The sequence below is a fragment of the Montipora foliosa genome, chromosome 11 (assembly GCF_036669935.1).
Source record: "Montipora foliosa isolate CH-2021 chromosome 11, ASM3666993v2, whole genome shotgun sequence".
NCBI lineage: Eukaryota > Metazoa > Cnidaria > Anthozoa > Scleractinia > Acroporidae > Montipora > Montipora foliosa.
Window position 1 is genome coordinate 9465660 of NC_090879.1, and position 15000 is coordinate 9480659.

The 15000-nt window shown below is 40.5% G+C and overlaps 1 protein-coding gene and 1 pseudogene across 7 annotated transcripts in view; one reads left to right on the forward strand and one right to left on the reverse strand.

Annotated features, from left to right (window-relative positions):
- The window catches only part of LOC137975588 (pre-mRNA-processing-splicing factor 8-like), a 32658-nt pseudogene extending 18866 nt beyond the window's left edge, over nt 1-13792 (forward strand).
- A 25-nt stretch (nt 13793-13817) lies between these two features.
- LOC137975585 (BRCA1-associated protein-like) overlaps nt 13818-15000 on the reverse strand; it is a 125507-nt gene continuing 124324 nt past the window's right edge. Inside the window, exons 28-29 of one of the 7 annotated variants that reach the window (XM_068822701.1) lie at nt 14983-15000; nt 13818-14868 (exon numbers count right to left, since the gene is read on the reverse strand). The exon at nt 14983-15000 is cut by the window's right edge and continues 75 nt beyond it. In XM_068822701.1, the coding sequence (XP_068678802.1) occupies nt 14773-14868; nt 14983-15000 (114 nt within the window). In that variant the 3' untranslated portion in view covers nt 13818-14772. The remainder of the gene's footprint in view (nt 14869-14982) is intronic. The other 6 variants (XM_068822704.1, XM_068822702.1, XM_068822700.1 and 3 more) reach the window with 6 other exon arrangements.

Below are 15000 nucleotides of genomic sequence, written 5' to 3' on the forward strand. Positions count from 1 at the left end.
GTTGTCAGCAAAAAAACATTTTAGTTGAGCTTATGAAAATACACTGTAGACTGAAAACAACACCTCGTTTACTGCCCAAGATCTAGTTGTTAAACCCATTCGCCTCTAAGGGTGTCTTAAGCAAAATTGTTTGGCATTTAGCAGAGTAAAATGTATCGTTTTGAATATGTTCAGTTATTTCTTTGTTGCTAGTTGACTTGATAGTAATCCCCTTGATGAAATTGCAGGTACATCCAGCCATGGGAGAGTGAGTTCATTGATTCTCAAAGGGTGTGGGCAGAGTATGCATTGAAACGCCAGGAGGCTAATGCGCAAAACAGGTTGGTGTCACACCATCCATTCAAGGTCATATTGAGTGTTTTGAGTCCTCGAATTTGAAGAGCAAGATTAGCAAGGTGGTGAGGGAACTTGCTTTCCACCATGGAAAACTGTTTAAAGTGAATGGTTCTAGTAGAACTGACAGTTACTAATCTTTTTTGCAAGTGTTTTTCAAATGTACCTCTTTTAGGTGGGAAAAAACTCTCAAGAAAATTTAAAACAAAGGAAATCTTTGCTGTAAAGTTCTTTGTTTGCTTTTTCCTCAGACGTTTGACTCTTGAAGATTTAGAAGACTCTTGGGATCGTGGAATTCCCCGTATCAACACTCTGTTTCAGAAAGACAGGCACACACTTGCTTATGACAAGGGCTGGAGAGTGAGAACTGATTTCAAACAGTACCAGGTAACGGAAATAATCTTTTGTTAGATGTAATGGTGGCCAAGTTTGCAACAGCAAACAAAGAAATAGCTTCCATGTGGCTTTTTTCCTGTTAATCCTTCATCAATCAAGATTTAATTAGTTATCTAATATCGCTAATCATCATGCAAGTGTTTTTAAAGTAAAGTTGTTGAACAACTTATCATTTGTCTTGTGCAGTCAAGTAGACCTGAAAATGTGACAAACACTAATGTTTTGTCACATTTTGTAGGTTTTGAAAGAATCCCTTCTGGTGGACACACCAGCGACAGGATGGCAAGCTGTGGAACTTAAACAACTACCGTACAGACATGATCCAGGCCCTTGGTGGTGTGTAGAAGGCATTCTGGAGCACACCTTGTTCAAAGGAACTTACTTCCCAAACGTGGGAGGGTCTCTTCTGGGAGAAGGCCAGCGGGTTTGAAGAATCCATGAAGTACAAGAAACTGACAAATGCACAACGGTCTGGATTGAATCAGATTCCAAACAGACGATTTACACTGTGGTGGTCCCCGACCATAAACAGGAGCTAATGTAAGGCACTTTGTACTCATCTTGATAGTTGTTTGTATGATGGTTTTTCAGTTCCCTTTTGTTGTACGCAGGGCTTTGTTGCATTGTTTGTTATGAAAGAACATATTTCATTTCTTTGTTTTGTCACAAAAAGTCTAAGGAATACCATCACAGTAACGTTGAAAAGCATCTGTTTGCCAATTTTTTATTTAAAGCAATATGGACTTCAACAGGTTTACGGTGTACAGTGTATATTGATTTCACAATTATTGCTCTTTGACTTATGGCTCGATCACAAACACTGGCTGTTGCAGACTTCAACTGGGTATCAAACACAGGCATAATATAGCATAAATTATGGAGTAAATGACAAGAAAAGGATAGCACTGACCAAGATACACAAAAACAGAAACCTGCTCATCTGGCTCTTTTGTCTGAGAGGGTTTTTGTTTTGTCATGATGTTGTTTGTTTGAGAAGTTCAAAGAAAACTTTGCTAAAAACAACGCAGATGAATTGTAGGTTACATGTTGTCTCTGTTGTAGTTCACTCTATGATGCAATTATTTGTTTGTTTATTTGTTTTTTCTCCAGGTATATGTGGGTTTCCAGGTTCAGCTTGATCTTACAGGAATCTTCATGCATGGCAAGATCCCAACACTGAAGATTTCACTAATTCAGATTTTCAGGGCCCACTTGTGGCAGAAAGTCCATGAAAGTGTTGTCATGGATCTGTGTCAGGTTAGGGAGTCCATCCTTTAAAATACTTCTTGCGGTAAACTTTTAAAACAAAGGTGTTGAAGTGATGTATTTTTTAATACTCTTAAAAAACCCAATGTTATGGCATTACCGAAATTCAAGTCTTGACCTTAGCGTGTTTGCATTTGCAGGTTTTTGATCAAGAACTAGACGCTCTAGAGATAGAAACTGTGCAGAAAGAAACCATTCACCCCCGTAAATCCTACAAGATGAACAGCTCCTGTGCTGATATTCTGTTGTTTGCTGCCTACAAGTGGAATGTCTCCAAACCTTCCCTTTTGGCTGATTCAAAGTATGTCTTGTGGAGCGAAGGCAAACCATTTCCTTTCCTTTCCTTGACATCAGTTTCAGAGCTGATGGAACTTTTTTTCTTTAATGGTTAAATTTTATGCATTGACGAATGCAAATCTTAATTAATTAACTTGAAGCAGTAACTAAATTGCAGATTTTCTTTGACTTAACTGTACAAAGTGGAAAACTTGTCATCTAGAACATATCTATTCCTTTGTATGACATACATGTACACTCTCATTGTGTGTATAGCTCCCGTTGACAGTTAGGTCAGTTTTGAATTGAGCTTTTTTATATGTAACAAAAAAGCTGAATTCACTCAACTGGGCTCTCATTCAGAGCTCAAACTCATTTTTGACCCACATACATTTTGTACCTTTTTAGCGTGAAGAAAACATAAGCTGTCCACATATAATTTATGCTGTGATCTTGCACCATTTAAAAAGGGCAGTTGCTCAAAAGTATACATTACGTTGATTCTTCAAATTATCTGTTTTTGTTGATTTATTTTCATCACTGCACAGGAACACCATTTTTCATATACTAAGCATGCCCATCTTATGAATACATAAAGGTCTGCTTTAATCAAGTTTTTAAATTAACTGTGGCATGGTTACTTGTGGTCATGCTTCAGTCCTGTTACCTTATATGCATTACTAATGGACAATTATTTACCCCAAGTTAAGTGAACGTATTTATTCTTTGCAGTGATATCATGGATAGCACCACAACTCAAAAGTATTGGGTTGATGTACAGCTAAGATGGGGAGACTATGATTCTCACGACATTGAGAGATATGCACGTGCAAAGTACCTTGACTACACCACTGACAACATGAGTATCTATCCTTCACCTACTGGAGTGCTCATTGGCATCGACTTGGCCTACAATCTTCACAGGTAAGGATGTTGAAAAACAGATTGAACCTGCTTTAGCTGTATTCGATTTGGTATGGTGTAGTACCAGCACCAGGAGGGAAGGAGAAGGGGAAAGACTTCTAACATTTCGAGCATTTGCATTTTGCTAGAATCTTGGCAATGAAACTCATTTGATTCATATAGAAACATATGCTGTTTCCATTTTGATCCTCGTTCCAATTCTGTTTCCTTGCCAAACTAGAACTTTATATTCTCGGTTTTCACTTGACGTCACGGCTGCCATGTTGGAGACCCTAAACAAAGAAACGGCGGCCATGTTGGAGCCCCGACCAAATCCTCCGGGAATTCAACTCTATTATTATGCAAACGTTTTCTTTTGTTTTCGTTGAAAAACATGGCTGTTGATCACGTGAGTGAAAACCAACAATTGTTTCTTAGTGGTGCAGGGCTGGCTCGGCGTCATGTGTGGGTTGAGTTTGTTGGTTCTCTACTCTGCACCGAGAGGTTTCCTCTGGGTACTTCGGTTTTCCCCTCCGGCCTCAAAAACCAACATTTGATTTGATTTGCGTTAGTGCTCCAGTGCTAGAAGACTAGACACTTACATATAGTTCCTTTTCTTTCTTTTTTCCAGTGCTTTTGGCAATTGGTTTCCGGGTGTGAAGCCGCTTATTCAACAAGCCATGGCCAAGATCATGAAGGCCAACCCTGCTCTGTACGTGTTGAGAGAAAGAATCAGGAAAGGTCTTCAGCTATACTCCAGTGAACCCACTGAGCCTTATCTGTCATCACAGAATTATGGAGAATTATTCTCAAACCAAATCATCTGGTTTGTGGATGACACCAACGTCTACAGAGTCACCATCCACAAGGTAAAGAGGATTATATGATGATTTTGGAATTATTTCTTGTAGAGCTGGATTTAGATTACAGGTCTTACCATTTTGTTTGAAGTGGTAATAAGCTCTTGCATTTATTACCTTAGTACGCGTACTATTGCCAGCATGTCGTCATGAAATTGTTTACAACAGGGAGTTTTAGCAACGACGACGGGAACGGCAACGAAAAGGTCATCTCAAAACATTATTCCCGTTATTGTAATCACTTCGAGACTATTCCAAGATTTTTAACATGTCAGTGGTGTGGAAGTCCCTCAAGAATGATACCGATCTGAGTCACGCTTAATTTGGGGGAGAAAATGAAAATTTATCTCCAAGGGCTGACGTCCCCCATAAAACCTAAATTTGGCCATTTCGCGTTGTTAGGGAGTTTAAGAAAAGACGACGGCTACGGCAACGAAAACGTCTTTCCAAAATGGAACTTAGCTCTATCGCAAGTATTTCGCGATTATTCAGTCTTATTCACCTTTTACAATACGGGCGAACTATCCTGTAACTTGATGGGTACGAACGGATTTAAAGTCGAAGCCGAAAATGAATGCTTTCGTTGTTATGTGCTCACGTTGTCGTCAAAAGCTAAAATTTGGTGATTTCACTTTGTTAACAGTTTTGTGGAATACGACAGAGAAATGCACGGAAATTCGTGCTGCACGTGTAGCATGAGTATTTTTCCTTTTTAACGAATCATATTCTTGCTTTGTGGCGTTATCATGGTCGTAGCCGTAGCCTTCGTCTTTGCTTAAATTCCCTGTTGTTTTGCTGACGACGGTCAAGAAATGGACAAAAATGAAAAACGCAAGTGCAGAGTGTGCAAAGCTATTGTTTTTGTTTTGGCCTACTAAGTATGCAACTTTGTGACGTTCTCGTTGCCGTCGCCGTTGTCGTTGTTAAAGCTCCCTAATATAAGAGGCAAGAGAGAAACATGGCATGTAAAATTGTCCTGCATATGAAAGTTTGGAAGATCACTGCAGTTAAATGAGCAACCATAGCAGTTGCAAGCGAGCCTTAAAATATCTAGACTTGAACGGGATACAAGCTCATTTCCGTGCGATTCCACTGCACTTTCTTAACCAACTGCCATGCCAGCTCGGAACTGGTCAAATGTTTGATCAATATCACAACCTGGCCCCAGTTGTTCGAAAGGTAGATTGCGCTACCCACCGGATAAATCACTATCCATTTGATAGCGCAATTGGGTCCGTTATGACTTATCCACTGGATAGTGATTAATCCGACGGATAGCGCTATTCTTCGTTTGAGCAACTGGGGCCTGTAGTGTATCTCTTGGAAGTTGCAAGGGCTTTTTATTATTTTCCAACTCACATGATTAACACAAAAGATGATTGATTTTAAATAAAGTGATTATTATTATGTATAGAGCGGTTTTCAATTCACTCAGTGATTGGTTCAAAGTTTTCGCGCCACTTTTTCAACCAATTAAAAGTGAAACCAAAACCAATCGTGGCTCGCGCTTGCACATTTTCCCGCGCTTTGTGTCGGCTACGTGTGATTACTTCGAGTTTTGATTGGTTTACTGGATTGTCTCCGTCCTTTTTGATTGGTCAAAGTAATTACTTTGGTTTTGGTTTTACGACGCTCGATTGAAACTCGCTCTATTATTATTATAATGTGACTTACAGTGCTCTTTTTGTTTTCCATTTACCAGACATTCGAGGGTAACTTGACCACCAAACCAATCAATGGAGCCATCTTCATCTTCAATCCGCGTACAGGACAACTGTTTCTTAAAATCATTCACACTTCTGTGTGGGCAGGGCAGAAGCGTCTGGGACAGGTAGGTGGTCATCCAGTTGTCTGTGTTATATTATATTAAATATCTAGGCAAAAGGTACTGTCTTAAGACATTGAAACGAAAAGGAATTGGCAAGGGAAGAATGGGGGAGACGATCTTTTGTTGCGAAGAACCCGTTGAAGGAGGGTCAGTAAGAAAAGATTCGTAATTTAATAGGGATGCAAATGGGTTTAAGCTAGCCACAACCTTATTCATTCTGATTTTCGCGAGACTTAGTTTTCGCGATATTCGCGATTTTGAAAGGATCACGAAGTTAAAGACTCGCGAAACAAAGTACGAATAAGGTAATTCATCCTATTTTCCTTTCTAAATTGAACATTTAGAAGTTGAAATGTAATTTTTGTAACCATAAAAGAAAGTGCAACTGACGTGACCATGGTGTTTTGTCAGTTCAAGAAACTGCTCATCAAATTTCTTGTTCCCTCCAGTTGGCCAAATGGAAGACGGCCGAAGAAGTAGCAGCTTTGATTCGCTCACTGCCAGTTGAGGAACAACCCAAACAGATCATTGTCACAAGAAAGGGAATGCTTGATCCTCTGGAGGTAAAGTCAGCAAGTCATTTATGTTGTTTAGGAAGGCAGTGCTAGCACAGGGGTGAAAGCACTTGCTTTCCAACCATGTGACGTGGCGTCGTCGTTGTCATCTGGGTTGAGTTCGTTGTGGTCTGCTGTGTTCACTATTTTCCTTGCTCTTCAAAAAAGGTGTTTGTAATTCGTCTACTTTGATTTGGTTTGGTGTTGGTTTGGTCTCTCCAATTAATGGTAAGAGAATTTATTCTCGGCAATGCAGGCTTGAGACTGAAGTAAATTGGCTATTAATTTGCCCATTTAACTGTTAACTCGTTTCCCTTAACGTGATGTTGTCGAAATTCGCCTAAATTAGAAGAAATCGATAGAATTAAAATTTTGAATTCCGTACATGGTAGCACATCTGGTTGAATTCCTTTATTGAAGACTAGGCCGTTTTAAGGAGAACACTGAAATACTCCCAGATTCCAATTTAAAATTCCCCAAGATCAGTGGATAAGTGCACAGAGGGCGTATTTATTCGTGGTTAGCACACGAGAAGATCTTCACTTTGTGTTTTTTTCCTTTTAGAGTTAAACACTGTACAATGGCGCTTGTATCTTTTTCTCGACGGCCTTGGGGAATTACCATACATTAAAATTCACTCTTAAGACAAATGGCGTCACCCTTGGTCTCTTAGAAACCTCCGTTTGTTTGGCCCATTCTTTGCCCGCGTTTATTTCCATTCATTTGAAAATTTCTTTTTGAAGGTTCATCTGCTGGATTTCCCTAACATTGTGATCAAGGGCAGCGAACTGCAACTTCCCTTCCAAGCCTGTTTGAAGGTTTGTACGAGATATCTATATTTTATAACTTTTCACCGAAGTGGAGGTGGCTAGTAGTGGGTATTTGCCAAAGGGAAATATTCACCGCTAGCCAACGACGCTGAGGTGAATAGTTTTTTTTCAGTAGGTACTAGAACAGTGAGGTAATATAGCACGAGAAGATGACTTTAACTTACTATTTCTGCAACGATTACAATATTTCGGGCGCAAATCCCTCTTGAGTTTCTCGGAGGTGAATAGTTAACAACTATTCACTGACTCTAGCCACCGACACTTCGGTGAACAGTTGTTTTAGTATATACTAAAACAGTGAGGTAATATAAAGAACAAAAAATTAATTTGGATGTTTTCTTCACTTGTCACAGATGCAAATCGGGACGCCATTTTTTCCCGAGTTGCTCGGAGGTAAATAGCACAGGATATTCGGAGTTTGACGACCCAATCAGCGCCCGCGTTCAACGCTATCCACTGTTTTAGTATATACTAAATAACTATTTCAGACGATCGTTGGATAAGTTATTTTAAATTTGAAAAGACCTCAAGTTGTGCTTACCGATTTGCTGAAATTTGCATTTCGGTATTTGAGTTGCAGTGTTCATCTTAGAGCGGTTTTCAATTGAGTGTCGAAAGTAATTAGTGTTTAGTTTAGTGAGTGTAGAAAGTAATTAGTAAATTACTTTGGTTTCACATTAGAGCGGTTTTCAATTGAGTGTCGAAAGTAATTAGCGAATTACTTTGGTTTTGCATTACTTCACTCAGTGATTGGTTCAAAGTTCTCGCGCCACTTTTTCAACCAATCAGAAATGAAACCAAAACCAATCGTGGCTCGTGCGTGCACATTTCCCGCGCTTTGTGTCGACTACGTGTAATTGCTTCCAGTTTTGATTGGTTTGCTGGATTGTCTCCGTCCTTTTTGATTGGTCAAAGTAATTTCGTTGGTTTTGGTTTTACGACACTCATTTGAAAACCGCTCTACTTCACTCAGTGATTGGTTCAAAGTTCTCGTGCCACTTTTTCAACCAATCAGAAGTGAAACAAAAACCAAATGTGGCTCGCGCGTGCACATTTTCCGCGCTTTGTGTCGGCTACGTGTAATTACTTCGAGTTTTGATTGGTTTACTGGATTGTCTCCGTCCTTTTTGATTGGACAAAGTAATTACTTTGGTTTTGGTTTTACGACACTCATTTGAAAACCGCTCTAAGGATGAGTGCAATAGACCAATTTCGATATATTAAAATTCAGTCCGAAACAAAAGGCATCACCTCGAGGCTCTTGGGAATAAACTCATACAAATCCTTATATTTATTCCCCAGAGCCTCGAGATGATGCCTTTTGTTTCGGACTGAATTTTAATATATTTATAGTCGGAAAAAGGGCTGATATGATTGTGATCTGATATGTTGGCTGTGTATTAGGTTGAGAAGCTTGGAGACATGATTCTGAAAGCAACCGAGCCTCAGATGGTATTGTTCAATCTCTATGATGATTGGTTGAAGACAATTTCATCATACACGGCATTCTCTCGTCTAATCCTCATTCTGCGAGCCTTGCACGTGAATGCAGACCGAACCAAAGTTATCCTCAAACCGGACAAGACCACCATCACAGAGCCCCATCACATTTGGCCCACCCTCAGTGACGAAGAATGGGTGCCAGTTGAGGTATGACACCAGTATTTGTTTTTTCTTGATGTAGGCGTGTATTTGTATATCAAAGTAGTTAGGCAATTTCTTTCTAAGGGGTGTTAAAACATGAAAGATCTTTAGATAGGTCGGTGGGTTGGAAGAAGGGGGTTTACTCAGCATATCAAAAATAGAATTACGATGAGTTTAAAATACAATTTTCACCCGTGTACCTCATTACTGTCAGTTAACCCGGGATTTTTCTGATTTTGTTTAACGCAGGTTGCTTTGAAAGATCTCATCTTGGCTGACTATGGCAAGAAGAACAAGTGAGTAGTGATAGAAGTCCGTTTTGTCCTCATTTACTGAGCACATTTTTTTTTAACGCCGCATGCTAGACATCCCTCGGCTTATTAACAGCAACTTTTGATTATTCCCTTCGTTAGTGTGAACGTGGCTTCTTTAACTCAGTCCGAGATCAGAGACATCATCCTGGGTATGGAAATATCAGCACCCTCTCAACAGAGGCAGCAGATAGCTGAAATCGAGAAGCAGACGAAAGAACAGTCACAACTCACAGCTACCACGACACGCACCACAAACATCCATGGAGACGAGATCATTGTGTCCACTACTTCCAACTACGAGACGCAAACGTTCTCCTCTAAGACCGAGTGGCGAGTGAGGGCCATATCTGCCACTAATTTGCATCTTAGGACCAATCATATTTACGTATCGTCTGACGACATTAAAGAGACTGGCTTTACGTACATTCTTCCAAAGAACATCCTCAAGAAGTTCATTGTTATTTCCGATCTGAGAACTCAGGTGAGTTGCTGGTAGTGCTGGTCTAGTTCAGTGAAGAAAACTGTGGATAAATGTCCAATTGTCACTGTTTGGACTTCGAATGAAACGGGAAGGCATCCTCTTTGCCAGGGGATCTTTCCATCCCGGATGGAGCAAGTGTCTGGGGTGAGGAGGTGAAGGGCCCTGGAGACGAGGAGTCGTGTTTCTTGGAGGTTGACTCGAATAATTTTATTTAGAGATAAACTTGAGCCACAGTATTGAAAATGTTGAACAGCACTTAGGGATAGAACTGTTTTTCTGATTGGAAAGGTTATTCTTGGTGTTGTAAGCACGGTTCGAGGGCGTTTAAAGCAGCGCACGGCGTTTTCTTTTCTCTAGATTGCAGGTTACCTTTACGGCGTAAGTCCACCTGATAACCCTCAAGTAAAGGAAATTCGCTGTATCGTTCTTGTACCACAATGGGGTACTCACCAAACAGTGCATTTACCAAACATGTTACCACAACACGAATACCTCAAGGTGAGATATACGAGTTATGGCGGCCTAAATGTTAAAGTGTGAAGACCAATTAACTTAACACCAATCCGTAAACGTATGAGTCGTTTTTGCTCGAGTGTCGTGATATAGTAAAACCAATCTTACATATTTAACCAATCACACCGACGCAAAGCGAATATGGGCGCCAGCTCTTTGCGCGAGAGAGGCACTGGACTTGGCCACAATTGCCTTTGTTCTCTTTGTGGCTGGGCCACATTTGAAAGTACTTTCTTTGGAAAACGCATCCATTAGCCCTAATTCGTGGCTTTACTTACTAAGGGTGCGTTCGATTGACCGTATTCCGGAATAGGAATGCAAGGAATAGGAGTTAGAAATCCATCGTTTTTACGGAGATTCACATTAAAATTGTAAAACACCTGCTAAAATGCTATTTTGAACATATCTTTATTATTAGTTTTGCGTCAAAACGCCAGATGATCGCTCCACGTATTCTTATTCCGGAATAGGGTCAATCGAACACACCCTTAATATCTTTCGTGTTTGTTTAGGAAATGGAACCATTGGGTTGGGTTCATACCCAGCCAAACGAACTTCCTCAACTTTCTCCGCAAGACGTGACGACACACGCTAAGATCATGGCGGACAATCCGTCTTGGGATGGCGAGAAAACTGTCATTATTACGTGCAGGTAAGTAAAGCGAAATTTTCTTCCTTAGAAACTTAGATTCTTCAAACTCTCTGGAGTCCAATCTGTGAACAACTAGTTCCATGTTACCGGGTACGCCGTAATAGCACCAGTGATACCTATTTTTGGTTTTCACCCACATGACACAGCGACCATGTTGGATGGCAATAGACCACTTTCGATATGTTAAAATTCAGCTTGGCAGCGAGGCCTAGAGGACACAAGCAAAGGAAACTGAATGAACATGTTTATTCATTTCTTTTGTTTGTGTCCTCTAAGCCTCACTATCAAGCTGAATTTTAATATATCGAAAGTGGTCTATTAGCCAGCACCAAAAATACCATAATACTCTTTGTTTGTGCCTCCAAAAGTTTGCATAAGCATTGTTTTTATTTTCTCTTGGGACTTTTAATGGTCCCAAGAGAAACTGAAAACCATACTTATGCAAAATTTTGGAGGGACAAACAAAGAGTACTATGGCATTTTTGATACTGGCTAATACAATACAATTTTGCATGATAATAAGGTTTAGTTCCCAGAGGAGGGATAGGTGATAGTTCTTGCCTACCAACACGGCCGCCATGACCTCACATGCAAACCCTGATAATCTGACTTTGGAAGGGTAAGATGGGCCTGGCAGCCTCATGAATCATTCGTGTTTCAAATATCGTCGAAATTATTTTTTGAAAAGTCAGTGATTGCGTCGACATGGTCTAATTAACAAATCGAAAGTGGTTCAGCGTTGTCTGTACTCTTCCCGACAACGATATTCGTCACAACAAATTTCCCAAAATTTCCCAGAATGAGCGTTCCTGATTGGCTATTACATTTTATAAAATCATTAGGACAGTACGCGCACTCTCATTGGTTAATAGTTGTGTTTCGATGAGAGTATGGAAACACGGCTCACGTATGGAAACACGGCACACGAATTTGATTGTTTACGTGCCGTCAGACGCACGTTTTCATTGGCTGGTAGGAAATATGAGCGTGTATCAAGAAAATCTGTTTCAATCAAGAATTTTCCTTCATTTGTTACCTTCATTTGTCGAATTATCTTCGAGAAATATTTTATAAAAGCAATAGAGGACTTTCCGTGTTTCCGTAGCCACATCTAAACACTCGTGGAAGTTGGGAGAATTCTCGACAGTTATGCAAACCCGAGACGCATAACTGTCTCGAATTCTTCTAACTCCCCCTCGTGTTTAGATGAGGCTATGGAAACACGGAAAACGTCCTCTATTGCTTAAGTGTGACAAATTGACGCGAGTAGTGATCTTTAGACTGTTATCGACAACGCCAAATTAACCAGTCAGATTGCGAGATTACAAGCAATTGTGGTAAAAAGATGCTTGGAGTGGTTTTAAAGAAATACATTTGAGGTTTTTACCCATTGGTGTTTTGCAGTTTTACCCCTGGGTCGTGTTCACTCACAGCCTACAAACTGACCCCCTCGGGCTATGACTGGGGACGGAACAACAAGGACACTGGTAATAATCCGAGAGGATACCTCCCATCGCACTACGAGAAAGTACAAATGTTACTTTCTGATCGTTTCCTTGGCTTCTTTATGGTGCCCGCTCAGGGATCCTGGAACTTCAACTTTATGGGTAAGAAACTCGCAATCTATGGAATTCTTGCGTGTGCGTATTACAATGAATGAGCGATAACGCGCCTTTATTGGAGAACACGAAATGCTGTTTTTCGTTAGCGCGCTTCCGTTCGTGTACTTGCCAGCGTTTTCTCTTGTATTTCCCTAGGGGCTCAGTGGCGGTCGCCTCATGGTTAGTGCGCTCGACTCCGGATCGAGTGGTCCGGGTTCGGGGCCTGGCTGGGGACATTGTGTTGTGTTCTTGGGCAAGACACTTTACTCTCACGGTGTCTCTCCACCCAGGTGTATAAATGGACACCGGCGAAATTCTGAGGGTAACCCTGCGATGGACTAGCCTCCCATCCAGGGGGGAGTATAAATACTCCTAGTCGCTTCATGCTACGGAAACCGGAGATAAGCGCCGGCCTGATGGGCCTTTTGGCTCGTAAGCAGTGACTTTTCATAAGAATAGACGAAGTAACGATTAGTGTTTGTCCTAGATTTTATGCCAAACATTCGCTTAAAACTGGTAACTTGCCGATTGTTAATGCTCATAACTTTTCCATGCTCCCTCGCTTTTTTTTAATTTTATTTTTTCGTCGAGTAACATTGTTTCGCATGTTTTCACAGGTGTTCGCCATTCTCCCAACATGCGTTATGAGCTGCAGCTGTCCAACCCGAAAGAGTTTTACCACGAAGTTCACCGACCATCACACTTTCTCAATTTTAGCACCATGGAGGATATGGAGGTTATCGGCGCCGACAGGGATGATATGTTTTCCTAGCTTAGGAGCATACGCGCGAAAGCAAATATGGGCTTTTTAAAGTGGTCCAGCCTTAAAATGTACCAGTTTTAAATTTCAAAAAGACTTGCAAACCACCAACAGTTGAGCCTAAACAGGTTTAATTAGCTGTTGGAATGAGTAAACGATTGTCCAGTTAGGGTCGTAATAGTCGATGGCCACTGTGGTTAGTGTTGCACAGAGAGGATAGTATTGCCAATGGCATTCTTGCAAACCAGTAAGTTTCTCGCAGGTCAGTTAAGGTTGTAGGGGAAAGATGCGTTCCACAACTTCTCAATGGCTAACATACTCCGTCAATGCTATTCGGCCTCGGTTTCTCAAAATATAAACTTTCTGAGTATTACTTGTGGTCAGTTCCCTTGTAAATTATAATGACCGTTTTTGCTCGTCACTTTTCTTCAAGGAATTAATTGTTGTCTTTAGTGGTTTTATGTATGTAGATCGTGTTTTTGTATATAGTAGAAAAGTGAGATTTTCTTATGAAGTGAACATTTACGATTTTATCTGTATGTTCAATGATAATTCCAATAAATAACAAGTTTTCATTGTCAGAGCCCTCGATAGGCTTGTCCTGCGGATCTATCCGATAGTATAGAATACACTATAATAAGGGATACATGAAGTACCTAGGCCCTTGCCGTTCGACCTAACATACGTAGGGATTGGTTGAGCGCGGAAAGACTATCTTCAGTTCACCTGCGCTTCTCAGGCAGTTTAAAATCAGAGATGCCTCTTTATCACAAGTTCAAACTTTTAAAACAGTGGTAGTTTGGAGACTTTCGACACTTTACAGAAGGTACCTTGCTTTATTAAATACACAACATATTTTCATTGCGAGAGTGGTGACCGGTCAGGTAAGGACAACAGACCAAAAACCACTACACTGGACAGTTCAATCAAACCTTCGTCTTGAAGCACTTCGTATATCATGATAAACGGAACCACAAAAAAAACTACAACAATATCCTAGCTGTTTCTGAGATTTTAGTCGCGACGTTTGACATGGCAGGTTAATTGCAAAAGCTTCAAGAGGTGCACAACTTAGTGAAAGAACCAATATTCAAACGAGGCTGCAAATCTCAGTAACTGACTGAAGACGGAATCCGGATGGATTTTTAAATCTTAGTGTAACTTTCAAGAATTTTGTTGGTGAAGAATGTTTATTTTGTATACATTGTTTCATTCAGGAGGTTATCACCTTATTCGAGCCAACTAGGGTCATTGTTTTTTTTGCCAGTTGATTAGCACTCTTACACGAGTGAATTAGATAACATTGCTTCTTGATCAAGACCGCAGTCACAAATGGACAAAGTGACATTTTATGCGCGAAAATACTTTAACCAAGTTCAGGAAAAGCCATGTCACACGTGACTGCTTCTGCCAAGTTTTTTTTTTTCAGGGCAAAACTATTTTTTGCGGAAACTGGTAGTCCAAAAATAGACTCATTTGTGACATCTGGGGAGCCCACCCATGCCATAAGAACACTCTCATCTAATTCACTCTTGCTTTTCAATATTATTTGTCCTATAATTTATTTCTTCCTTCGAGTTTTCCTCGTTTGTTTTTTCCTCGTTTGTTGGGTGGTAGAAGGTCCTTCCCCCAAAATTATTTGACCGTCTTGTAGTTCCTGAAATGTAAAAAAAAGTGATCATTTCGTAATATCGAACACAGGCCCTCCGTTTTTTCCCAGCATTTGCTGAGACAACTGCTCTGGGAAAAAGCATTTGAAGGAGCGGTATACCTGTCTCGTTTCCGCTGG